Source organism: Chamaea fasciata, unplaced genomic scaffold, assembly GCF_029207755.1.
Source record: "Chamaea fasciata isolate MVZ Bird 193981 ecotype frontalis unplaced genomic scaffold, bChaFas1.0.hap1 SCAF_1, whole genome shotgun sequence".
Lineage (NCBI taxonomy): Eukaryota > Metazoa > Chordata > Aves > Passeriformes > Sylviidae > Chamaea > Chamaea fasciata.
In genome coordinates, this window is record NW_027094086.1 from 39,960,485 (window position 1) to 39,986,829 (window position 26,345).

The 26,345-nt window shown below is 38.9% G+C and overlaps 2 protein-coding genes across 4 annotated transcripts; one reads left to right on the forward strand and one right to left on the reverse strand.

Moving 5' to 3' along the window:
* Positions 1–2,003: 2,003 nt before the first annotated feature.
* MRPL15 (mitochondrial ribosomal protein L15) lies at positions 2,004–10,549 on the reverse strand. 3 transcript variants are annotated; one of them, XM_066181290.1, is made up of 6 exons: positions 10,459–10,539; positions 9,990–10,092; positions 8,804–8,961; positions 6,258–6,423; positions 5,646–5,769; positions 2,004–4,373 (listed from the first exon to the last, which is right to left on the reverse strand). In XM_066181290.1, exons 1-6 carry the CDS (start codon positions 10,506–10,508, stop codon positions 4,036–4,038), a joined length of 939 nt encoding a protein of 312 aa, XP_066037387.1. In that variant the 5' UTR covers positions 10,509–10,539; the 3' UTR covers positions 2,004–4,035. The 3 variants fall into 3 exon arrangements, with proteins under 3 accessions (XP_066037387.1, XP_066037405.1, XP_066037396.1); XM_066181308.1 differs by lacking the exon at positions 9,990–10,092 and having other exon boundaries at positions 8,804–8,956; positions 10,459–10,549; XM_066181299.1 differs by lacking the exons at positions 9,990–10,092; positions 10,459–10,539 and adding an exon at positions 9,816–9,949.
* Positions 10,550–12,776: 2,227 nt separating this feature from the next.
* LYPLA1 (lysophospholipase 1) lies at positions 12,777–25,758 on the forward strand. Its single transcript, XM_066181382.1, has 9 exons — positions 12,777–12,919; positions 13,346–13,377; positions 16,374–16,439; positions 17,916–17,963; positions 18,800–18,870; positions 19,441–19,514; positions 20,214–20,315; positions 20,933–21,109; positions 22,467–25,758. The coding sequence occupies exons 1-9, from the start codon at positions 12,851–12,853 to the stop codon at positions 22,518–22,520; spliced, it is 693 nt and encodes a 230-aa protein (XP_066037479.1). The 5' UTR covers positions 12,777–12,850; the 3' UTR covers positions 22,521–25,758.
* The last annotated feature ends 587 nt before the right edge of the window (positions 25,759–26,345 follow it).

The following is a 26,345-nucleotide window of genomic DNA, read 5'->3' on the forward strand; positions in this document are numbered from 1 at the left end:
GAACCCTGTCACACTCAGTCCTCTCTTACTTAACCATAGCCTTAAACTGAAGTGCAGATTGAGTTACATAAAACTATTCCTGTCTGATCACATTTTCAGAAAATTTTAAAACATAAAGCTGCATATAGAATATTAAACTGGACATTTTGGATATACAGAGCACCTTTCTTGTTTTAGATATACGTAACAGTTAAATATTTAAAATATGGGACTTGTGCAACAATTTCGAATTGCTTGCAGAACTTGTGTTAAACTGCAAAATCAGTTTTGCACTAGTATTTAAGGTTTTAATATAGAAAAGAATAGAAAATAGAAATAATAGTAGAAAATAAAAAAATAGCAATGAGAAGCTATCTTCATAATTGATCACTTTTATATGACTTCCTGAAGGACTAACATCAATTATGCTTCTATGTCAAAACAATGCTGGCACACTGCCAGCGAAGATTCAGATCAGGGCCACTGATTTAATTTATTCCTTTTAGGAAATCAGGGGATTGTAAAGTCAACTTTTGACTGTTAAATACAAATTCTATATGAAGTATAATGAGGCCAAGTTATCACTGTTGTACATTTGAGAGAAGGGAAAACACGTATTTTAGTCCACTTCATTTTGAGTCCGCAGTCAGCCACCTGCATAGCATTGACTAGCTGCAGTCAGTAGAATCAGTTCCTAAGAAACAGGTGATTTCTAATTATCACAGCAGGAAACTACAAAGTATGTACTTATTTACGGACCTTTATTTAGATTGCAGTCTCACATCTGTAATCAGTTTTATCAAGTATGATATTGCTGATAAAAATTGACACAGCTTTAAGCATTTTGACACAAATAAAAGTTCCTTTTCCTCAGCTACCCTGTAACACTTTTTCACCTACAGCAGATTGGGTACTTCCTGTGTCACCTGTTGCTACACACAAAAAAACCATTACAACAGGATACCCAAGGCAATTCTTTATCTTATGAACATGAAAATATGGTCCATATACCTAAGTAATGAGAATGGCTTTAGATGCCAGCATTGACCTAAGTCTGGCACCAGTAAGCCTGACATGCAAACAACAGTCCTTTGGGACACTGTTTATTATGGATTTATTAGAAACCTTGTCAATAACTTACTTGTGCTTTTGATAATTCTGTATTTGGTTGCTAGGAAACTTGTGTTCCTGATGAGATAAAATGAACAGGAAATCCTCTATAGCCTTGTGACTTTTTGCACTAGTAACTAAAAATTCAAACAACTGATACAAAATACTGGCTTACTGTTAAATGAAGTGAGAAAAAAAGACAAGCATTGCATATTTTATATAAAGGAACATATAGCCTTTTTTTTTTTCCCCCCCTCTCCAATTATAAGATGATAAAAGATCACCTTTATAAAGTAGAATGGCCGGATTTTGTGGAACGTGGCTGTTTTGGCTCCAAGGTATTTGTAGCGTTGTAGTATCAGAGCCAGGATACAGCTGCCTTGTGACTAAGACATCGTTCACTGAATAAGTGCTATCCAATCCCTCGACGTCACCAGACATCTGTTTCCTGTTTTCATTCTTTCTTTCACTGTTATCATTTTATCCAAGTTACCCTTTCACCTGAAAACCATTTCGAAACCCACAGAAACCAGCGCGTGCACTCGCACGCGCGTGTATATCAAAGAAGTTGATTTAGAAAAAAATAATTGCTGAGAGCAATTTGTTCATTTTAATACAAAGAGCAGAAATGGAAACAAACTTGCCTTCCCCCATCTTCTCCTCCCCAAAATACACAATGATACATAAACACTTTTGTCTTCTGGTCTTCACTAATATGACTAACTTCCTTCTTCACTTCCAGTTAAGTAGCTTTCCTGTTGAGTACCACCACCTCCACGAAATACAATTGTGAATTGATTCATAAAAACAGAAACATTATGGCACAAATAAGGGAAGGCAATAAATACTCTTCCCCCTCTCCAACTCCTTCCCCAAATGGAGGTAGTAGTAATATTGTTATTGTAAAGTTATTGTAATAACAAAAAACTTGAAAAAAAAAAAAAAAAAGAAAAAAGTAATGCTTGTCATTTAAGGTTCCAAACCAACAATCATCAGGATGCAGAACAGGATACATCTAAAGTGAGAAAGTTATTTACTTCACATTCAAGTTAACACCAACTGTACTTTTTTTGGCTCACAGTATTATTCTTAATGTGCCAAAAAAGTGTTGGGCACTTTATAAAATATGAATGTTAACACCACTAAAACAAAATTCCTGCTATTCATAGTCCAATTTTATACTGCTGTTGTTTTGCTATGTTTTACCTATACTTAAACCACAAGTCAAGGGAATGACCACTACTGATAGCATTTAACACACATTAACAAAGGAACAATAGAAGCTGAAGAGTAAATTGACAAAATTTAGTGCCCTTCTATTCTGAATCTCTTGATTTCAGATTACTTAATCAGAATGAGAAGACTTGTTTTATTTTGTTCTGTGATTACAGATAGTAATATTAATCGATAAGACAGGTTATTGAGGGAAGAAAAAATCTGGACTGGTTGACAAACACCAACAAAAATTCACCTGCTTCATTTTATTGTCTGAAAGAAAAAGAAGGTATTTCTGAAATCCTCCCCCACTGAGGTATACCAGCAAAATACAGATGTACAGAGACAGAGATTCTAGCCCACAGAGGACTTTCCCTATGAGATGGGATGGTCTGGCAGCTACAGGAAACTCTTAAGTAGCATTTCCAAAGGCACATGAAAATTGGAAAGCAAGATGACTTCTCATGTTCTGGTCTCCTGGACTGTTTCCTGTGTTCTTGCAATCAAACTATGACTATTTTAAAGCCGAATTCAGCTTCCATTAAACCACATAATTATGAAGGAGCTCATTAACTTCTGAGCAGTCAGAGCATATTCTGATACATCATCTTGGCCTCTCCTCTCATCTTTCCTTACTGTCTGGTTTAGTGTCTCAAATGCCGAATCCTATGCTTCCACACAAAACCTGCAATACTCTTGCATAGCAATAATGGAGTATTCTGGAGAGACTGATAAAACAAACCTTTTTTGAAAAACATTTTTCAAGACTTAATCAAGTTGGTGTGATTAAAATGCTGTTTCCCATAAACACAATTTGTTCATAACTTTTCACAACATTTAAATTCATTTGTCCCTGTCACACATGCAATCTGTGATCAAGCTGAAAACTGAATTCCAACTGTGTACTTCGTCCATCACATCCCCATCCTTCATAATCTGCTGCCATTGTCATTCATTGATTCTGCTATGCATTTTTATTAATAAGATTACACTTGTGTTAGGACAAGTTTTAAATCCTGTTTGAATAATAAAAGCCATTGAATTAAGAAATCTATCTTTCCCCCTCAGCCCCAAATTCAGATAGAAAGTTATTTTAAACTGTACACTCTGTCTTCCTCAATTGCATATGAAGAAATAAAAGAAAAATCAAGATCTCTCAAGCTCTAGTGCTATTGATGGCAATGGCAAAATCCAAAACATAGCTACGGAATTGAAGAGATTAATGCAATCTTTAGTACTTTTTTATTTCTGGTTCTTTTTATTTTTCCCCAACCAAAAATACTTCTTAGAGCTATTCAAGATACATTTTCTAGAACTTAAATTTTATGCAATACGACTGTAAAACTAATTTTAGTTTTGTAGTCACGTTTCAGATTTCAAAATGAGGGAGAGAAATATAAACTAATTATTAGGTCAAATGACTCTTTGGGATTATCCTCTGAAACAAACACAGTAATGAAACCTTTTGTCTGAAAAAATAACTGGCAAACCACTGGAAGAGAAAGTGCCCAGACCCATACTTTATGTCAGACTCCACATTGTTTGCAAATGTTAAGACTTCTGATACACTCGATTATGACAATAAAAAAGTTGAGAGCTACACCAGAAGATTACATGAAGAAAAAATGTTTTTTCTAGTATAATAGGGGTCTTAAAAACACACACCACTTCTATCCATTATTTCATACCCAGATGTTTCCTGTACACCTGCAATTGTGTCCAGTCCTGAGTTCATGAGCTGTAGTATTTCAACAGACTCTCATCAGTTGGTTTTAGAATTTTCTTGTCTGCCAGGTTTACGATCCATCCTGGAGCAAGACCAAAAAATATCTGTCTAGGATCCTTGCGTGCACTTAACATCTTAAAGAGTTCATCCTTAGTTATGTCTGGTAATACATAGCCATATTTCTTGGCAAGTTCCAGCCTGGCTTCTGCAACCTTAGCTGGATCTGCCAGGTAGCCCCGATTCCTGGGATCTGTGTAGTAACGGACGAGGTCTTCAGGTGGGAGCATTCGCTTTGGGATAGGTTTGCCACGCAGGAAGAATACCACTGGCTTGCATAAAATTTCTGTGGGCAAACAGCAGAGAAGATTAGTGACTGCACTTCATAACACAGATCTGAAGACGTTAAATGACACCTCCTTGTTTTGTACTAAATTATAATTGCTACATTCACATCAAAAAGTACCAAGCAAAAAATGGAATCTCAAGAACATTCTTGTTCAGAATGAGATAGGTGTTTGCAAGTTTCACTTAACCACACAAACACTGCTATTTATAACTGATATTTATGTTTTAACTGATATTTATAGTGCCAGTCTGGAGGAGTTGCTAATTCTAATACATTTAGAATGCCTATTTGGGAAAGATAACCGTAACAAGGCTTATTTAAATGACTATTTCCTGGTTTGAAGCAATGCATTTGCATGACTATTTGCATAGTGTACCAACTAATGTCAAATTTAGTGCTTCTGTAAGTATTTAAAATAAAATATCAGTGGCACGTGCATCTATTTAGTCCTTTGTGGTACTATCCTATCTTCCTCAAATTTTACTGGTTTTGGCAAATTATATTCCAGAACCTTTTAACCTTATTATTTTTATTTTATTGTGGAATGAAAAAAATCCAAGAACTTATATCACTCCAGGATAACATATTTTGCACACTAAAAATGTCTATTTCTCTTCTTCCCAGCCTCATTCACACATGAAAGCTGCATTATTGTCAATAAAAACTGCATGAATGAATGTTAGGCAGGATGCAGCCGCAAGCAAAGCAAAGCCTCATTCTTCAGTGAAAGTGTTCTGAAAACAATAGCCATTTTAACTGAAATGATTCTGAGCTTCTGTAACTTACTTCCTCACTTTAAGTGGAAAAGCATTTTAAATTAAAAATATAAACATCCACCATGTTTTTTAAATCTATTTTTTCCTGAGTTTTCTTAGTGCTATTAAACATGGGAAACAGAAGACAAAAATTCAGCAAAACAATATTTTTAGTTCCTCTATTTACAAAGCTATTCAGATTTCCTTAACTGGTTGATTGGTATACAACTACTACCACCAGAAGGACTAAACAAGTGAATGATTAAAAAACGCAAAACTGAGGATGCACTATCACTCATCACTGGGGTCTGGAACCAGATGATCTTTAAGGTCTCTCCCAATCCAAAGTAATTCTGTGATTCTATAAACACACATGTAACTTTGAAGCTTTTAGAAGCTGAGGACTTTCCACTAAGAACTGTGTTTGAAACTCTGATTTGGATCATTTAATTTTTGCATGTTCAAAAAAAACAAAACAAAACAAAAAAACGCAGAAATTAAAAGCAGTTCTTACCCAAGCTCCTGGGGTCATAGAATGATGTCGTTACTACACCTCCATTTTTTTCTATGGCTGCAATTGCTAACTCAGATGCCCTCTGCACTTCAATATTTACTTTGGCTGCAAAAATATCAGCACCCTGTAAATTTCAACACATATTACAGTAATGTTAAAATGAGTATTTTAAGATAAGCATTTATTCTTCTCAGAAAACTTGTAAGGAACATTAAATCCCACAAAGTATTAGGAACTGTCTGTTCCCTGCACCAAGATAGGTAACCAAACTGCCCTCAGGCACCTGGGTTGATTAAAAAAAAATACACCTTTCCATTTCCAAAATATTCGGGTGGGTTTTTTTTTTTTCAGTACATTTTAGTTTTCTGTTGTAAAATCCTTCTTCAGCCTTTTGTTATATACTCCTTAATCCTCATTCCTGCAGTCCCCTGGGTATGAAGACATCCTCCCCCCAGCTGTTTCTTTCTTTTTGCTGACACACAGTGCCCTCTAGTGGATTTACGACCCACACAAAAGTCCCACAGCAAACTCATTTGGAGAATCCAGAGATGCTTCCAAACCGTGGGAATGACAAACTGAAAGCCTGGAGTCCCACGTGTGCTGTCTGCATACCTCCTCCACCAGCTGGACACCGTAATCCCTCTTGAGAGGCTGCACTGTCACACCCCTGGCGTTGATGAGCTGAGTTAAGTCAATCGGCTGTGTGGGGTCAACTCTGCCCAAATCAATCAGGTACTGCAGCCTCTGGAGGCTCAGGGGTTGGTACTGACGTCTGAGGCTGGACAGAAAGATAAAAAAAAAATAAAGAAACCCAAACAAAACAATGAGAAATTTACAAAACCGAAGTTTTAATAGCAACTGGTCAACTGAGATAAAAACCAGTCTGGTTTTTATCTACTCCTAAACCAAAAAAAATACTAAGACATCACAGTGCCAACATTTCTTGGCAAACCAACAAGTGTGTAAATAACCAACACTTTCAAAGTGAATCCACCTTGGGTACTTTGCTGATAGACAGTCAAAAAACCAAACATCTCCTAATGTAGGAACTCAGTCAAAGACTATCAGCAAAATTCTGTACATGCATAGCTTACACACAACAAGATTTTCTGATCCATTGGCACTGCACCCAACATCTCAGGAAGTATTGAAAGGAATCTCCCTCAAAACACCATTAAAGAAGAGAAATATTGAGAAAATATGCATTAACCCACATTCCCCAAAGGGAGGTGGAATCTCTTGTCAACAGCCATTGGCTTCAGCAGAACCTACTTTTGTTTTTTCTCATGTGCTAACTTTACTGTACAAACCAATCCCTAGCACAGCTTCCCAATGCCAGAGGCTATTCCTGTCTCTGCACACCACCCAAACCTTCCTCCGACAATCTGTTTGACGGCTGCAATGGGAAGTCTCTGAGTGGCAGCTCAAAAAGTGGGCAGCAGTGATCTCTGTTACTGGCAAGCCACATACAAAAGCCAAGTTACAAGAGTTTGTGCTGTCAGACAGCCCCTCACAGAGAAGGAGTTCAAAAAGTGGAGGCAGAAGAAGTGAGGTGAAGATAAAGAGGCAGACATTGTTCAGTGTGCTCCCCCTGCCCCAACAGTGCCACTCGAGTGCACTCCCAGTGGTCACCGCAGGAGCACTTACACTGAGCCTGACACTGAAATTTTGCAAACAATGTGGAAACTACAGAGTACTTTTTTTGTTTTCACATGCTGTCAGATGTTGTTAAAAACAGCAAGATCCTAATAGTTTCTTGTCACTGCAGAAGGCTGCTTTTTTGCTGCTGGTTATTCATGAACTTGTGACCACTATTAACACAGGAAGCTGAGTGTCTGCATTCTGCAGCATTTCCTTTGCAGAACTGTGAATTTACACTCAGCCTTCAGCTACTGGACGTGCTTCTTGTTTCCCCTTATAATCATTTAACAAACAGGAGCAAACAACAGTACCTGGCAATAGAATCCGAGTCACATGTCAAAACTATTAAGATTCAGAGGAAGCCCTTTAACAACTGGGACAAATTTGTCAGTTCTACTGTATGCATTAAGAATGGAAATATAGAAGTGCTCAGCTGTTTGATGAAGTGGTATCAGGAAATGGAACATGGACTCAAGTCTAACAATTCACAAATACACATTAGTCTTCTCATCCTTGGACTGTCTGCTCGATGTAGCAGCAGGCTTTTGTTACTACTGCCTGCAACAGCACTGTATGGACACACAAGCTTGCAAGACCAGATCAAAAAGCAACAAAATGGTTGCTGACCCAGGTAACACAAATGCTATCTGATGAAACAAACCCAGCTTTAAGAAAACCCCAAACAAATAAAAAAATTTAATCAAAAAATTTTAATTATCAGTATAAGTGAAGGAAATTTAGAAAATGCTGACAACACATCTCTCCAGGTAAGAACACTGTCTGAAGAAAAGACTTGTAGAAGGATAACCTTAAACATTAACAGGGTGGAATAAGGACACAACACCAACCAACAAGTATAATGTGAAAAAAGGACAGAAGCATCAAACAAAGCATAATGCCCAAGGAGAACAATGGTGAAAGGTGATTTAATGCCTCATCCAGCAGATTTGGTATTAAAGAGCTTGTTAGGATCCTAGATGGAACAGGCAAGGCACAGACAGACAAAGACCACAGTGTCAGAGGGCTGAAAAGGTAGAATCATGAAGAGAAGCAGAATTCTTTGGCTGGCAGCAGATCAGAGTTTCTGGTGAATAAAGTGAGGAGAAACAACAAAGGAAGGCTTTGGATTACCCTTCCATGCCCAGAATCCTTACTCCAGTCACTGGAGTTCCTAGTCAGTTCACTGGGTTATAAGACAAAAAGAAAAACAAGCAGGAATGAAGGAATAGTTTCAGAGGACAAATTCACTCAGCTGGAAGAGGAAGGGTAGCCTGCTATACACTACAAGGACAAGAGAGTAAATAAGCAGATATGTAAACCAGGAAATAATTAATTAAAAGAATAATCTCACAAGAAATGGGAGATTCTTCTGGTAAGGCAGCTAACAACCCAAGAGAAATCTGGGAAGCCAAATTTTTCAGTTCTGCTTGTTTCAGCACATTAGATTCTTGCTTCAGGAGAAAGCTCAAAAAAAGCAGACAACGATTAATTTCCAAGCAAATGTTTTAGAAACTTACCTGTGTCCCTCATTAAATCCATATTTTGGTATGGCTAAGTAAAATGGAGTCTGACCTCCCTCAAAGCCCAGCCGGGGCCGATTCCCTCTTTGTCTTTCTCCCTTGTGACCTCGGCCACACTTCCGACCCCCGTATCGCCCACGGCCACGTCTTCTTTCCTTCAAAACAATCAATGAGACACTTAGACAGCTATTCCAGAGACCAGCACCTACCGAACATCAGATTTCAGAGATAAAAACAGCTGAGTAAAATGATGATTCTTCAGGAAAAATTTGTAAGTTACAGATTTTTTCTAAGTGGAAAAATAGAAAAGCAGTTAATGCGATTTTTGCAGAGCACAGCTTTAGGCAGGCACCAAAAATAGTCTGGGGACAAGTCAGCTTCCTTCGGTGGCAGGGATGGGCAAGTCTAGCACAAAGGTGCACTTGAATTCTCTACTATTTAGTAGCTTTAGGGAGTCTTCAGCACTTTAAGGAGAGTGCTGCTTGCTGTTCCTACGTTTCAGCCTTTGAACCCCATCTCCCTGGTCATTAATTTCCCCCAAACCACCAGGGTTTCTCCCTTTTTCGTATTTTCTCTACCACCTTATAAGGAGACAGATCACAGGTTTGTCTTCGAGAAACAGTAATAAGAATGTTAGCTGGCATCACATTCCTTTTCTTTGTACGCCTTCTAACCTTCCATTTCCAAACATATTACTCCACCCCACAAACACATGGAGGCAAAACCTTTTACTGTTCCCCTCCGGCCATGGCGCTGAGGTTCAGCCAGCACCACCCACGAGCTCCCTGTGGGGATGGCCAAAGGGCCCGCAAAGGGCAAGCAGCGGGTCAATACACACACACACACACACACACACAGAGCGGTGCCACCCACTCCTCTGCCTTCCCCCGCCCGTTCTGGCCAGGCCGCTGTCCTGGTCGTGCCAGGATAATGTCCATCGGACAAACCACCACACCGGGACGGGCCGCGCCCGCTGCCGGAGCCCACCCTGCGGGCTGCAGGCACTCACCCGCTTTTTGGAGCCGGGGTTGGGCCTCAGGTTGGCCAGGCTGACCCTGGGCAGCGAGCGCAGCAGCTCCAGGGCCCGGTTCGCGCCGTTCCCGCTCATGGCCGCTCCCTGCCAAGGGCGCCCGCGGGGACGGCGCCCGGCCGCCACGCTTTACGGCAGCGCCGTAAGCCTCACCTGCCGCGCCTTCCCGGCGGTGTCGCGCAGCCGGCGGTGCCGGAGCTCGGAGTTCCAATGGTGGAGCAGGAGGCGCTTGTTGCGTTCCGCTTTCCAGCGCCTGCTGCTTTATTACGGAGACCTCAGCCAAGTGTTTCCAAGCCCAGTCTTTAAAACCATCAGGCTGCATCTAAACCCGCCCGGCCGGTGGTGCAGCGAACCTTGCTGAGCTCCACGCCGTGCTGGTCCATATCCATATCCATATCCATATCCATATCCATATCCATATCCATGGCGGTTGGAGACTCCCGTGGCTTAACCCCAGACATCAACCAAGGCTCACACAGGCTCACCCCCCACCAGTGGGATCGGGGAGAGAATTGGAAGGATAAAAGGCAGAAGATTCATGGGTTGAGATCAAGACAGGTTAGTAGGGAAAGCAAATGCTGCGCATCCAAGCAAAGCAAAATGAGAAATTAATTGACTTTACCGTGGATAGGCAGATGTTCGGCCGTCTCCAGGACAGCAGGGCCCCATCATGTGTTATGGTTATTTGAAAAGACAAACACCATCACCCAAATCATCACCCCCTCCTCCTCCTTCCCCCCACTTTATATACTGAGCATGATGCCATAAGGTCTGGAATATCCCTTTGGTGATTGAGGTCACCTGTCCTGGCTGTGTCTCCTCCCATCCTCCCATGCACCCCCAAGTCTTATCCTGAGCATGGCAACCTGAAAAGCAGAGAAGGCCTTGGCTCTGTGTGAGCCCTGCTGAGCAGTAAGAGAAACATCTCTATATTATCAGCCCTGCGTTCAGCACAAATCCAAAACACAGTCCCATTCCAGCCACTGGGAGAAAATTACTGCAGTCAAGAGTGAGATAGAGACTTTCCTAGTACTGCTGCAGTACTTGATCACATGTATTATTTCAGTCTTGTAAATATAAATGTGTTCCTACTGGAAAACCATACAGCAGCTTCCATGGGTACATTGGTCTGGTGGGAAGGGTGTGCAGGGTGCAGGCTCAGTGCAGCAAAGAACTGAATTATAGAAGCTGCCATTGTGGAGTTGCAGGGAAGAAGGGACAGTTCCCATTGGGAAAGCTGATACTCCTCAGTGTAATATCTTGCTTTCCAACCTGAAACTTCTGTTTGACAGTACCTTCTTCCATGTTGAATGCCTCCTTCAGATTGGAGAAGGGATCAGGCAGCAGCTCTGCCAGCCCAGAGAATAAATGGAGGTAAAAAGGAAATAATGCTCCAGAAATCTGTGAGTTTCAGAATGAAATGTGTGTAGCTTCTTGTCCCCTTAAAAAAAAAAAAAAATTACATTGTAACAATGCACAAGACACTCGTATGAACAATCATTTTACCTAATCCTATCTCAGCCTCTAGGGCAAGGAAAATGACAGGGAAAAGAACATGCTTTCCTTTGTAAAACTCTCACTGCTTTAAACAGAAATTTCAAATCAGGTAGAAAAGTATCATACCTAAGATAGATATCTCACTGTGAAGGGACAGCCAATGTACCAGTTTTTGAAAGGTTCACAGCTCAGATGTTTTCAGCAATTCCTTTGGGATCCCTGAGGGTCAGTCTCTTGAACACTTGTCTGTAAGCAGCAGACTGCCCCATGCCCAATCCATGCAGAGCTCACGTTTCCCCAGTGCCCCCGGGGCCATGCTAGCAGCAACTGGGAATTCAAGTAAGATCATTCCAGCTCTACTGACTAAAATATTAAAATCTGTTTATTAGCAGACTATTACTTCTTAGGCTGGAGGTTCAGCCGCAGCTCACCTTATGGAAGTGACATTTACATGGTAAATAGCAGAGTAGATAAGGAAAGCAAAATTTTGTTCATGTTCCAATAAGATGATCTAGAGCAGGAGTCAGGTTCGGCATACTTAATAAGCACCTGACATAATGTGAAGCTCCTAATCTTAGAAGAATTTTTTATGCATAAACTGTATTTTCTTAACAGACTTGAATGGGGTAGAGTACATAAGGCAGGAGAACACGCTAAATGAGAGACAAATCAAACAAAAAAAAAAAGTTACCTGTGAAAATAAACAAATTTTGGCAATAACAGGGATGCCCTGGCATCAGTGCTAAGTATAAAAGCAGCCCAATAATCATGGCAAGAGAGGATGTGTATTCAATGTTACACAGCTGGCATAAAGGCTCCTCAAATAAATTTTATGCAGCCAGTGCTGGTGATGTTGATGAGCAAAAGCTTTGTGAAAAATTGTCCCTGTTTGGTATAGAACACAGCAGTGGGAAGGATGTGAAAGAAGTACAGTGTGCTTTCAGCTGCTGTTGGAGCTGCCAAACAAGCATCCATGCCAGCCACTTACCATCTGGCAAATACAACGAGCATATTGATTTTCTGGGAGTAAGTATCTGACAAAGATGCATGGAATAGAAGACAAAGAACAAAGTATTCCGTTTTGATAGAAATGTGTTCGCCATACATATTCAGAGTCGGTCCAAGTATTTGGAATGGACTGGAATGATCCAGTAACTTCAACCAGAGTGCCTGAATAGCCCGACACGTTTCAAAATGAGTAAGAATCGGTGACTTGTGAGCTGTAAACGGAGAGATTTAATTCGGTGGTGAAGGCATCTGACCCGATGGGGACAGATGAGCCCCATGCTAACCGTGCTGTTTACTATATTTGTGCTGGTTTTCCTGCCTTCCCGTGACTTAGCCTTTTATATTTTACCGATTTAAGAACACCGTAATTTCCTTTTCCCCCCCCGGGCCTTATAGCAGAGCACAAGGCGCCCGCCCGCCCGCGCCCCTCCCACCCGGCTCCCGCCGCCCTCCCGCGCCGCCTCCCCGCCGCTGGCCCGTGTCCCGCCGGCCGCCCCGCAGCCCGGTGCATGTGCGGCAACAACATGTCGGCTCCTCTCCCCGCCATCGTCCCGGCCGCCAGGAAGGCCACGGCCGCCGTGAGTGCGGGCGGGGGCGCGGGCCGGGAGCGCTGCCGCCCCGCTTTGTTGGCGCGGCGGCCGCGGGCGGGCGGGGGGGCGAGGCGCGGCCGCGGGCTGAGGGGATGGCGGGCGGCACGGCACGGCACGGCACGGCACGGCACGGCCCCGGCGGGTCTGTCCTCTTCCTTCCCCACCAGAGGCGGGCCGGGCTCGGCACCTGGAAGGTCAGCGGTGCCCGCGGGGAGCGGCCGCTGATGGCGGCGGGGCCGGGGAGGGGAAGTGAGCCAAGCGGAGTTTTCTTGGGAGAAAGTGGTGCCGTGCTCCGAACTGTGCCTGACCTTGGCTGGGCGCCTGGGGCTCGTGGGCGAGGTGCGTTTGGCTGTTTAGTGATCCTAAACCTCTACCTTTGTTGTCTTTCTTTTGTTGTTGTTCTGTTTCCCTCAGGTCATTTTTCTTCACGGATTAGGAGATACCGGGTGTGTATTCTGATCTATTGCGTACTCAATAGCTAGTATAGTTTCAAATATAATCTGCATATTTTAAACACGTGAGCAGTTAAAATTTACTTAAGCTTCTTATTTTGCCCTTTACTGAATGTGGCGGCCAACAACAGATAAAACTTCGTGTCTCCTGCAAATGATGGTGACTAATTAAAATTTTCCACTAAGTCCTCGAAAACTTTACTCACCTAATTTGGTCTGAATGTGATCTCTCTGTTGTTCCTGAGACAAACTTTGTAGAAAAAGAAGTCTGTGGTTTTCTGATCATTTGCTTTCCTGAGAGTCGGTTTCTGGTTATTCCTGTGTTTCTCTAAATTTAGAGTTCTTTTTTATTCCATTCATGTGGATTGTTGGTTTGCCAATAGCTGCAGTTAGTTCGTGGTTTCTTCATCAATATGTTGTACTTACACTAAAATCCAGACCTCTTTGATCTGGATAAGCAAACTCCGAAGTGGTCACCTAATGTCTGCAGATTTCTGTCTCTAAAATACCATCTTCAGACTCCAAAAAAAAAACCCCACCCAAATAAAATGTGTAATGCCCTGTTGCCTTGTTCCTGTTATTTCCATGTTTGAATAGAAATGGAAAGAGTAGAGAATTTCTGGGAGGCATTCTAGCTCTGGTGTAATGTTTCTGTTTGAAGCTTGTGTGTGCCCAGAAATATGCATGCATTCATTAAAGCCATTGAACTAACACTTTAAGAGAGTGTTGAAGCCTTTTTAGTGGAAGACTTTAAAGGAATTGACACTTAGATACTGAAAATAAGTAGCGTGAATGCTTTGTCTGTGTGGCCAAAATTACATAATATTTTTTTTAAGAACCTTTTTTTGTTGTCACCTGGAACTTGAATGTTGCCTCTAGGTTGAAACTTGCCATGTTATTTTTTCCAAAGAGCTAACGGAAGTTAGCTGTCAGAATTAAAACTTGCATTAGCCTGGGCATTTAGTAAGTTAAAAGAGAGTCAAGTCCATGCACTTGGCAGTATTCTACAAGTGGAGGCTTTTGCTGTGATCTGTTGTGCTGACACAACACCTTGTTTGCATTACCCCTCTTCCTTTCTGCTGGTAGAACGTGGCTGAGGCAGCACTGCCTGCATCTTGGCACCAAATGTTTAGCAAGTGATTGCAGAATCTTTTGAGCTTTTGGAATTTGAATCCTTGCTTGATGTTGGTTTTGGCAAGGGGTAAAAAATAGAGGCATTTTCTTTAACCTAGGTTGTATTCCCAGGTGTCAGAGCTAATGCACAGCCTCAATCTTGCAAATGCCCTGAGCATACTGGAATGTCTGCATTTGACAAGACATGACATGTCTGTGGAAATGCAGTGGTTTAGGTGGATTTATTCTTCTAGTCTGCTGCAGATTAGATTAGACAGACTGCCTTTGACATACTGCTGTTTGCGGTTTTTTTTTAAGTAAAAGCTGTAGTAGTTACCCAAAAAATTGTCTGAAGCAAACCTATTAACAGTTTTATAACTTTTCCCAGTTTAAACTGACCTGTTCCACTTCACATGAATCTCTAAATTGATCATTTCCATTTACCAGCTGTATTTTTCCTACTCTGGAAAGTGTCTAACAGAGGTTACATGCTTTTTTTTTTTTTTTTTTTTTTTTTTTTTTTTTTTTCTTCTTAGCTCCTATATAAATGGCACTTAAAGATTGGTACATTCTTGTCAAAATCTGAACAAAAGGTGCAACATAGAGAATTGTTCTAAGGAGTCTGCATTAATAGGTACATGATGTTGTTTTCAAAATTTGTCAAATTAGTTCTTGTAATTGGCTAGAAAACATCCCCAAATTCTTATCTAACTATTTTTTTCTCAGTCATATTTCTCCTTTAGATTCTTATTCAGCCGCCTTCTGTGGTACTGCAAATATTGTGCAAGTCGTATTTCCTGCAATTCGTTAATAATATATCTAAAAGTCCTGATAGGAAGTAGGCTGAGATACAGTCAGTGCTTCAAATATCTGTGATGTCAGTGTGTTGGAAATGCCTTCAGCTTCAGGTGGCATACATTAATTGACTTTTCAGGATGATATTAAAACTAAACCAAACATGCTTTCATGGCTGGTCTGCTGTTGCTCTGATTAGTTTAACTGTATCACCGATGGATTTGTTAATGGTGTTTTCTGCTTAGAACCGGATTTCCAATATGTAATTTAGTGTGTGAGTTAGGAATACTGAATGATGAGAAAAATCAGGAAATATGAGTGCTATTGAGTGCTCTGGAAAGCCAAGTATAGGCACATGCAGTGGTTGTGCATGGGCTCAGATTTGGGTCAAGGTCGGCCTGGAGTGAGCCTTGACCTTACGGTCCCCAGTGTTCTGGTTTGGAGGAAGTTCATTAACTCACCTGCTGTGTGCAGATCTTGTTTTGTTATGGACATTCATGTACAGTATCTGCTTGAGATTAAAAAGCTGCTGCAGTCTGGGGTGTTGCTCAGGACTGCCTGAATCCAAGACCATTCAAGCTGTGCTGAAGTTAATAGGGCTGATTGATTGGGTTGGCTCCATGTGGAGTTAGCTTAGGTGTCAGTTTGCTACTGTTCCACGTCAGGAATTGTGGTTCACAGAATGCCAAGTTGGCTGTCAGAGGAGCTGTCTCTGAGCTGCCTGGAAGCAGGATACCTGTGTGCATCTGTTGTGGCACACAAATTAATAAAGCCAGACAGATATAGAGTGGGCTTTGCCTGGAGCCAAAGTGATATTTCTGTAGCTGCACCGCAACTGTGGCAGCCAAATTAGATCAAGTCTTCCTGACTGCATATATGCCACAAGCATTCAAGGGCTGAACAAACCTTCTAAGTTTAGTACTACATTCATAGTATACTGTGGTTTATGTAAACATTTTCTAGAAGTGTGTTTATATTGATCTAATTCAGCATGTTTCATACTTGGTCTGTGCTGATGCACTAACTTGGAAATAAGAACTAAACCAAAACATGAATGCAACTGAATATGTTTTTGTTGACAGGCACGGATGGTCAGAGGCCCTTGCTGGTATCAAAAGCCCCCACGTGAAATACATTTGCCCACATGCGTAAGTTTGTAACTTTCTCATTTTACCTTTTCCTGTAGAGACATCAACTGTCAAGACACTTGCACAGATGTCAGAGAGACATCTCAGAAGTGAGATGGTATCTGGCCATCTCTACATTTCATTTTTTTTATATAAAAGCCCATTTAAAAATAGTGTTGATGCTATTAAATTTTTTGTTTTGTTTGTTTTTTTGTTTTGTTTTGTTTTCAGGAAATTCTATGTGGTTTACTTAGAGGCAAAACTGTATTTTTATTTGTAAAGTTTTAGATACAAAGTTATATTATTTTGACTTTTTTTTTCAGTGGATTGAGCTGTTTGTTGGTTTCTTTTTTCCCCTCTACAGTCCTTTGTCAAAAACAGTTTTATCAAGGACTTAATTTTTTAAATATTATTTTACTTACTGTTACACGTAATTTGCATTAGCTACATGTACTTAAACTTGCCAGTGTGTATAGTAGATTGAAACTTTCTGTAGGCTACAAAGAAATTTAAAGTTTGACAGGATATTGATATTTTCAGCAAATAATGCAATTTGAGCTGTTCTTGTGTGCAATTTGAGAACTGAAATACTTCTAAGCATGGTCAGGCATCAGTAAATAAGGCAGTAAGATCTATCTGCTATTGACTTGGTGGTAGAAAAACTAATAAAGTATAATCTTAATTTATTTTAACACAAAATTCAGATTGTCTCTTGCTCCAGTGGTCTTGGCAGATGGGGAGCAGAGATGATAGGGAGAGAAGGAAGCAATGTTTTGGTGTATTACTGAGCTGTGGTTTATTCATTTGTTTTACCACACAGCCAAGCTTTGCTGAACCATTCAACAGGAGCTTAGCAATATCTGCTGTTTTCTTTACTTGCCCTTTGTCTTCTTTCAGTCCTTCCCTGCAGAACTTATGCTGCTCAGTTCCTATAGATTAAAACCAAAGCCAGCTTTGATCCATAGCATGATCCATTGAAGCTGTCTTGCTGTGGCTGAGAAGACACAGCAGCACAGGGGTGGAGTCCAGAAGTGAGGGCAAGCACTGCTAAGCAGATTCAGCTGTTGACAGAAGCACGTGTGGCCAGGCTCCATCCACCACGTGCTGCTTTTGGCTGGTTTCTGCTGTATAAGGTGCCTTAAACCACTGAACACGTCAATGGAACTGTGAGAAACAACTCTTAATTTCAAATAAGTAAATAATAGATGTATATTAAAAATGCGTATATGAGATATATGCACTCAGACACATTTAAAGCAAACCATTAACATTTTGCTTGTTCTCCATAGAGAGTGGTAATTCAACCCTGAATATTAAATGTGTTTGGGCTGGCAGGTTTCAAGAGTTTATTCAACAGATGCTGCAAAGCAGCTGATGTTAATTACTGCTTAAAAGTAAGACAGAGTTAGAGGATATGTAATTTCATGATGTTACTGCATCTGCATTATTACATTTCAGTATATATCTTACATCAGGAGTGTTCATTCTCATTTCTAGGCCAGTTATGCCTGTTTCTTTGAACATGAACATGTCTATGCCATCATGGTAAGTATTTGTTCAAATGCAGACGGTTCTAATCAAATTATGTCTGGGGCTATGAACTCATTGTTCTTAATTTAAAATCATGAACAACCTGAGTATCTGGTTTTAATCACATGCAAGTGTGTAAAAAGCTTTTTGCTTTAGTTCTGTTCTTATAAAAGGGCTGTCATGAGTACATTCTAATTATCCTTTTGTATCTGCGGTAGTGACTATTCCTCAGGACTAATCTGTATATTTTAGAACAAAATCCCATTTTATTTTGTGGGTATGTTCTGTAGTATGCATTGTGTCTGAATTCAAAGTCACTAGAAGTAGAGATTGGAGTGGAAATATTATTGCTACTAGTAATATCTGGTGGGTTGGTGGGATATGTAGAAACTGTTCTTTAGAATATCCATTTTGAATAGAGAAAAAGAAAAATATGGTAGATTTCAATGATCTTAAACCAGTCTTCAGTTTTATTGGATTTTGGGCTTTTTTTTCCTCCCCTTAAAGTAACTTGTGTTTGGTTTTCTTGTATTTCTTCAAACCATATTTTAATTTGTACGTGCAGCAAAATTCCTGCTACTATTTTTTGAGCAAATATCAAAACTGTGCTGCTTAATCTGCAGTAAATAACAGAAGATGTCAAAACTCAGAAAAGCTTTGTTGACTGGATCTAGTCTTTTAAGCCACATTCACAGATTGTGCACTGTTTCTTGTGATCTATGGGTAGTTGGTACTCAACAATATGACAGCTAACGTTTTTGTCTGGAAAACATCCAAATGTCATTATTTGTGTATTAAGGAAGTGGAATGGATGCTCTAATGAGTAATGCTCTTGTTGATGTTTTTGTAAGGTTTGATATCATTGGACTTTCTCCAGATTCACAGGAAGATGAAGCTGGGATCAAGCAGGCGGCAGAGAATGGTATATTTAGGAGTATTTTTTTATGTCTTAAAAGTACTTCCAGGTATTCTTGAAAATGAACTATCAACTATCAAACAGGTTTTCCAAAGACAATATTTTTTTAGGGAAAAGAATATGTGTATATGGTATTATCACTGACCAAAGTTTAGCTAGATTGTTTATTTTTTGTTTTTTTACCTTTATTGGTAACTAGAGTAATTCACCAATATAAACACTTCTTACTCTGAAATATGGGAACAAGTGTAGGGGTTTTTTAAGAGCTTTTGGGAAGTGCAGCACGTCAGAGCAGTATTAGCATCCAGTTTTGTTGTTTTTACGTGGAAGAGGATACCATCTTCCCAGCACTGGTGCTTTTGCAACACCTACTTGCAAGTTTTTCTCTTTGGAAATGATACAGTGGCACTGAAATTTCTGACTGTGCTGTAGATCTTCTGGTACTTTTAATGTATGGCAGCCTAGATTTTCCTTCCAGTACCTTTCTCTTGATGCCAGGAAGAAAGTATCTTTCCTCTTCTGGACTTTCTAGAGAAGGGAGTGGATTTTAACAACTGGCCTTTATTTATGTTGCAGTTAAAGCACTGATAGATCAAGAAGTAAAAAATGGAATTCCTTCTAATAGAATTATTCTGGGAGGCTTTTCTCAGGTAAGGTATGGTTGGAAAGAACCATTGTCTTTTTTCTAGGAAAGTTACCTAGCCTTATTAACTTGGGAAACACAGACATTTAATTGAAATCAGCTGATGTTAGATGCCTCTAAAATTTTAAGGTGTCAATTTTCCTTTGCTTTAACAAATGAAGTTTTTGGGTTTTATGCAAATAATTACTGTTCACTGGAACATGAATGTGTAAAAAAGCTACTAAAATAAATAGTCTGTTTAAAATCTTCATGCACATAACCTACATGGTTTTGCTTGAAATTTTTGGTAGTATTTTTAATTGAATTTGGTAGATATTTGGTGTTCTGGATTTATTTGGGAAATCTTTTCCTTCATACTTTTCAGGCATCTGTGGTAGGTAGGTTAGTAGATTAATTGGTCCATACATCAACTTCCCCAGTCTACATGCAAATAAATTAAATATTAAACTAGTGATAATACTTTTGGGGTTTTTTTGACTGCTGTTAATAACAGTAAATTTGCTGGCTTACTTCTGAATTGACCACAGGGACTTGGAGGGGAGGAGAAAAGGCAAAACAAATGTTATACGTAAATACTGGTTTTAGTTGTTGGCTCTAAAGAAGAATAAATAGGAAAAGACTTTTAAGGAGAAATCAGAGATTTTGAAGCCAACATTAAAAAGAACTTGACTGTCATTTTTCTAATACTTTTATCTCTTTATTTTAGGGAGGTGCTTTATCACTGTATACAGCTCTTACAACACATCAAAAATTAGCAGGTGTCATAGCCCTCAGCTGTTGGCTTCCTCTACGGGCCTCTTTTCCTCAGGTATTTGTCTCTTTTCTATGATGATTTGCACTTGGTGAATGAGTATATCTGAAGATGGAATCTTGTGCAAGAATTAGTGCTCATTGTTTTTACTGGATGATGACTGTTGTTTAATAATTTGGAAGTTTTTAAAACAGGGCCCTAAAATTTTAGATTTTGTTAAGTAAGGAAAAAGAAGAAACACTCAAGTGTTACACTTAAGTAGCTATTTTTGCGTAAAATGACACTACTAGGAAATTTAAAGGATGTAACAAATTTTCTTTGAAGGTTAATTTTCTGTCTGCCATTTGTTCCATCTGCAAGGCACTATCTCATTAGAGACTGGGTGTTTGTGCAAAGTCTCAGGTATTTTACTTGGCCAGAAATTATGTCTTTCTGTATGCAAAACTTTTTGCCAAAATTTTATTTGCAGGTCTTTGGGCTTAATGTGTTGTCAGGTGCAGAGCTTACTTCATAAGGAGCTGCTTGCAGACTATACTTTGTACTATTTCCCCTCAGAATTCAATTTGCCTGTCATGCCACAGGGTGCATGGGGTTATTTTATTTCCAAAGTGTTAGCCTCATCTCCACTTTGTGTCTCTTTCTTCTCTTCTCCTGTCTAATCCCACCCCTCCCAGGGCCCTATCAGTGGTGTCAACAAGGATATTGCTGTTCTTCAGTGCCATGGGGACTGTGACCCTCTAGTTCCTGTCATGTTTGGTTCCCTCACTGTGGAGAAGCTGAAGACCATGATAAATCCAGCCAATGTAACCTTCAAGACTTACTCTGGCATGATGCATAGTTCATCTCTTGAGGTAGTTTTCTTAATACACCCTGTTTTAGTTGGATATAGTAAATTCTTTTCCCTCAAAACTGATATTTATGGGCTTCTTTTTTCGGAGGGGGTTAGTTTTTGTCAGTTCAGTTGGTTTTGGTTTAGTTTATTATTTTTTAATTAATAAGTGCTTCGTGCTACTTGTTTTGGTGAGTAACTGAATTCTGGGCTAAAAAAAAAGCATTCAAAGCAAAAGTTGATATAACTAGTGAGAACTTCCTCATAAGATTGTATTTTAGGGACTAGGCAACTTGGTCTATAAAATGCTCTTTTCCCCAAAATTTGCTTAGTTAAAAAAACTAATTAAAATTAAAAGACAAATTCTTATAGCATAAATCCAAGATGGTATTTTGGAGAGAAGAATCCTGGTAGTTCTGTGGAGGGAGGGCTGACACTGTGGAAGAGGCAGCCTCAGAACCTGTGTTTATGGTTCTGGCTCAGCAACCAGCTGAGCTGATGTAATAACTTCCTGCTGCCAGAAAGGGGTGGACTCTCTCTACTCATGACCTCCTGGCCCTCACTTCCTCCTTGTGCCAGCTCTGGGGCAAATCAGAAACTTCCTTGAATCATCTCAATTTGCTAAAATGGCAAAAGCTGCAGCCTGTAAGGAGGGTAGGAGTGATAGGAGCAAGAAATCAAAGAGAAGGCAAAGGACAGATTTGCCATTTGTCAGCAGCCGTAACATTGTTAATTGAGATTGTTGCATCTTGTGAGAACTGTAGCTTCGAACAACCTCTTTGTAACATTTGTAGAGTAGTCTTGCAATTAGACTGTAATATTGTGAGTTGTTACACAAATATGTTAGTAATATGTTCTTTCTTACAACAGTGACTTAATTTAAAAAAAAAAAAAAAAAGATTACCAGGGATTACTTTCTTAGTCTAGTTTGCTGTATTGCTCTTCCTTAAGGAAGGAAGCATGCTGAAAATGAAACTGAGTGGTTAGGAGGAGGAGTTGCTGGCTTTTCATGCTGCTGCTGACTTTTAAAAGTTTAAAGTATACAGGAAGCTATGGTCTTAGCTACATTGAAACCTATAGTCAGCCTGGTACTATCAAGATCACTTGATGGTTAATACCTAGTTTGCCTGTTCAACTTCAGAGGGAGAGAAAAGGTAGTCTTTGCTTTTTTTTCCCCTTATATTTTAGGCTCTTCTGAGTGCATAGTGCCATGGAGTTATCAGCCTTGACTTGTGTGCAGAGTGGTAATCAAGTAACTAATTGCTCAATATTTCTAGCCCAGCTGCTAATTATAACTCAGATTTTAAAGCATGGTTTAGTGTAACTGATTATATAGTAGTAGAGGACTTCAACTAATGCATACTTTTATCTTTAAACAGGAAATGATGGATGTAAAACAGTTCATAGACAAACATCTACCTCCCATAGACTGAACTGATTTGTGAGAAGCCTTCTATATAAATACACCAGCATCAACTGTGGTAGAGTGTTAAATCTTTTCATATGCCTGATAGGAAACATTATTTCTATACCTGCAGTGTTACTACTGTGTTGCAAATTTATACTTACAAGGAAGATTAAATAATACACACGTACAAGAAACGATAATCTTTTTAGTATTTATCACCCAGTGATGGGAAGGATGTGAATGAGGGAACTAGGTAACAATGACAGAATGTAACTGTTTTAAGATGTCTGATTATTTTTTTTCTTGATTGCAGAATTTCAAACTATTTGTACAAGTAATAAAAAACCTAAATTTAAGTGAGCAACATAGATGTGACCAGTTTAGTTTTACTTGAGATGTGATTTGTTCTTAATACTCATTGAAAACATATGATAAGATTTCTTTTATGTAATGAATGCATAAAGAACACAACATAAAACAAGTGGGCATAAAGTACAGAACATGTAACATAGTGGACATATGATGGTAGAATAAATGCTATCAAGGATAAAGCTTTAAGGATTATATGTTAATTATTTAACACATAAAGAGGGTTGTTCTATAATGGCTAGAAGTCAGCAAAGATATTTCCTATATTAAAACCACCTCAAATTTAAAATGTTCATATAGATAAATACTGTGGAAATTCTAAAGGGACTCATTCCTTATGAGAGTGTTGTTTGTTGCTTACTGTCCTTTTTTCTGTTAAGTTCATTGCAAGTGTTGACTTAGAACAGAATTCTGAAGACGTGCATAGGATTAATTTGAGTTTAATTTTAAAAATTCTTGTTTTCATACTGAATGTTCATCTGATGCTTCAGTTGTTGTAGTTTTCATTTGTTTATATATTTCACATGAGCAACTACAAAATATTGTTTTGATTTTTTTCTCTGTGCTTTGAGTAAATAACTGAAAATAGTGCAGCTGCATAGTTCTGTGTATTGTTGAGCTCTCATCTGTAACACACACTTACTTGAGTTATTTTTTATTAGAAATATAAGTGCAATTGGGATATAACTTATCTAAACTTTAAAGTGAGACTTTTAGATGATACTATGTAATGCTTTCTCTTATTACATGTTAAGACTTGATTTTTTTTCTGAGTAGGAACAAAGCATTTTATTTTCAAATCTATCCTCCTACATTTCCCCAGATCAGTATAGCCTAGCAATATGAAGATCTATCCTGGAAAAAAAGAGTAAATTAACAAGATACAGAATGTTTCTTCTTTCAGAATCTTAAAATTGTAGAATGCACTGGTTTATAGGAGTTGATGCACACTCAATAGCTTTTTTTTCAGTTAAGAGCCATAATTTACTGCTGGAAACAGCTGTTCTGTAGCATTCAGAGGCTGTCAGCACACTAGGAATGTTTAAACAATGCACTACACTTTTTACTGCATAATTTGCTGCATAACAATGTTCTATCCTGTAATATGCTTTCAGTCAAAGAATATTTCTATTTTGGATGTATCTGTCACGTCAGTACTGTGCATTTAAGGTACTTTTCCTCTCCCAGGGGTCCTCTTGCAGTGTATGTGGATTTATATCAGATATCTGCCAGTACAAATACATTTGTGAGGAATTGCACCTTTATATCTCTCCTTTAACATTGCTGCTGCCAGAGATCTGAACTGTTTACCTAGTCTGTGTTACCAGTTTTCAGTGCTTTTTTCTTTTTAATGTTGCACTTCATTTTTAGGAAGCTGCTTCTTTTCTAATTCAGTTTCTCTGGATTATTAAGCATCTCTTAAAATGTAAAATTTTTCCTAAATGGTAATGAAACAGTCTTAAATATTCCATCTGTGCAGTTAAGAGGGCATTTTTATTAACTTTGAAGTTTAATTAGTGATTTCTCTCAGTCACTCTCTTCTGTAGATCTGCCAATTTGTCTTTCAGTTAATTTAATTCACAGAAAAGAACCATAATATTCTTACTCTAGTTGTGCCAAAATTCTCTTGAGAAAACATTATGTTCTAGCTTGGAGTCATTCCCAAATTGCATTAGCTGGTTTTGCAATTCTACTGAATTGCAGTCTTGGTAAGCAAACTATATGTTATTCTTCCTAGTTTTTAGGTTTATTTTCATTCCCCTGTTGTCTAAATAATTCCCTGAGTATTGATGTGTTTCCAAAGTTCTTGCACACGCTTCTAATTTTTCCTTCGTTATTTTCACGTTCTGTTTGTAGATTTGTTGATATCTTAACTTCTAATTGAATGTGTGCTCATTTCACGTATTTTTCCTTCTGCAAGAAATGGTTTAAAAAAGTATTTATAAGATGTTAAAATGAGATCTGCCCTAGCTTCCTTCTGTGTTAGCTTCATAACACTTTCTTCAATTTGGTGAACTGTGTTTACAGTTTGTGGTCACATTCTAGTACTTAAAAACTCCAAGTCAGCTTCAACTGTCACTGTCATGATGCTTTCAGATGTTTTTCTAGAAATGCTTTTTATGTCTTAACTTTGTTCAAACATTCAGCTGCCATAACAAGATTCTTTTTCATATTGTTTTGCTGCTTGCTTTATCTACAAAGAGCTGTGCTACCAAAGTCAACATAAGTAAATGTTTTGACTTACTTTGAATTTCTGTATTCTAGGAAGAATCCTCCTCATTTTTTTTTTCCTTCAGGAGTCTATGTTTATATTGTAGTTGCCAGTTCTTAAAGAGCCCAGAAGCTAGAGGAAACTTCAAGTCCATGCGTCCTCCCGTCCTCCCGTATTACACTGTGTATGTTGAGCTCCTGTCTTTTGTAACTTCTCAGCTGGTTTGAAAGCTGATGTGATCTTGTAGTTTAGCTTCTTCACTACCTGAAGTGATTTGATGCTGGGATTGTTGTTACAATGCATGTACTCGAGGCTGAATAATAATAGCTCAGTCTGATGGGGGAGTTTTCATAGTATTCTATTAAAATGGAGAAGATGGAGTGTCAGTGTTCTAAATGTGAATGTCCTTTCCTCATAAACTGCAATTTGAAACTGTCCAATAATGCTCATTTTTTGTAACGGTAGACTTTCTACTAGAGGAGACGATGTCCATCAAACCTGTGAAAGCATTGATAAGAAAATACTTTGCTTGCAGATCAGTTTATTTCAATGGGTATCTAAATCCTTCATGTGTTCTTAATCTCAAAATGGTACTTAAATTGGACTGCAGTTTTGTGCTGTCAGAAATCTGACTTCGTGCTGAAATATGTTGCCCACTTTTGAATAAACATGCTGAATTGCATATTATAAGCCAAATTTTCCAGCTATTCTTCAGGTAAAACTTTACTGGTGTCTGTACTGTGGTGGGGCTGTATGATTTGGTCTCTTTGTCCTATCTTGTATAATTACAACACAGGAAATTGGTAAAAGTACTGTACACTGTAACTGGTATTAGAACTGTTAATTAAAACATGTTCTCTCTAATAGAGTATACTGCACTTCATTGAAATAATTTGAATTCCTCTTTTATGTAGAGGTGCTATTTGGGTTGATGGATATGACTGAGGGCAAACTGTAAGATGTTAATGAAGCCAAATGTACAAGGCCTGTGTCTCTTAAGTTTTATAAACAAATACTGAACACTTACTCCTTGTGTTAAGAAATATAAGCCATTCATATTTATTATAAACATCTAAAATGTGATTTTTTTTACTAATTTTATTTATAAGAAATCTTAACTTCAGAAATTATTTCTGTACTAGGGAAAATGTAAAAGCTTTCCATTTTTAATCACTGTGAAATAAATTTCCATCGGTATTTGGGCAAGTACTAAAGATTTTTTCAATACTTACCTGAAGGAAGTTGAGCTTTTTTATGTGCTGTCAAACA

Coding starts and splice junctions, on each gene's coding strand:
- LYPLA1 (XM_066181382.1), top strand. CDS start 12,851: ATGTGCGGCAACAACATGTCGGCTCCTCTCCCCGCCATCGTCCCGGCC. Junction 20,316..20,932: donor TACGGGCCTCTTTTCCTCAG/GTATTTGTCTCT, acceptor CACCCCTCCCAG/GGCCCTATCAGTGGTGTCAA. Junction 21,110..22,466: donor TGCATAGTTCATCTCTTGAG/GTAGTTTTCTTA, acceptor ATCTTTAAACAG/GAAATGATGGATGTAAAACA.
- MRPL15 (XM_066181290.1), bottom strand. CDS start 10,508: ATGATGGGGCCCTGCTGTCCTGGAGACGGCCGAACATCTGCCTATCCA. Junction 8,962..9,989: donor CCGCCGGGAAGGCGCGGCAG/GTGAGGCTTACG, acceptor ATTGTTTTGAAG/GAAAGAAGACGTGGCCGTGG. Junction 6,424..8,803: donor GGATTTAATGAGGGACACAG/GTAAGTTTCTAA, acceptor CTTTCTGTCCAG/CCTCAGACGTCAGTACCAAC.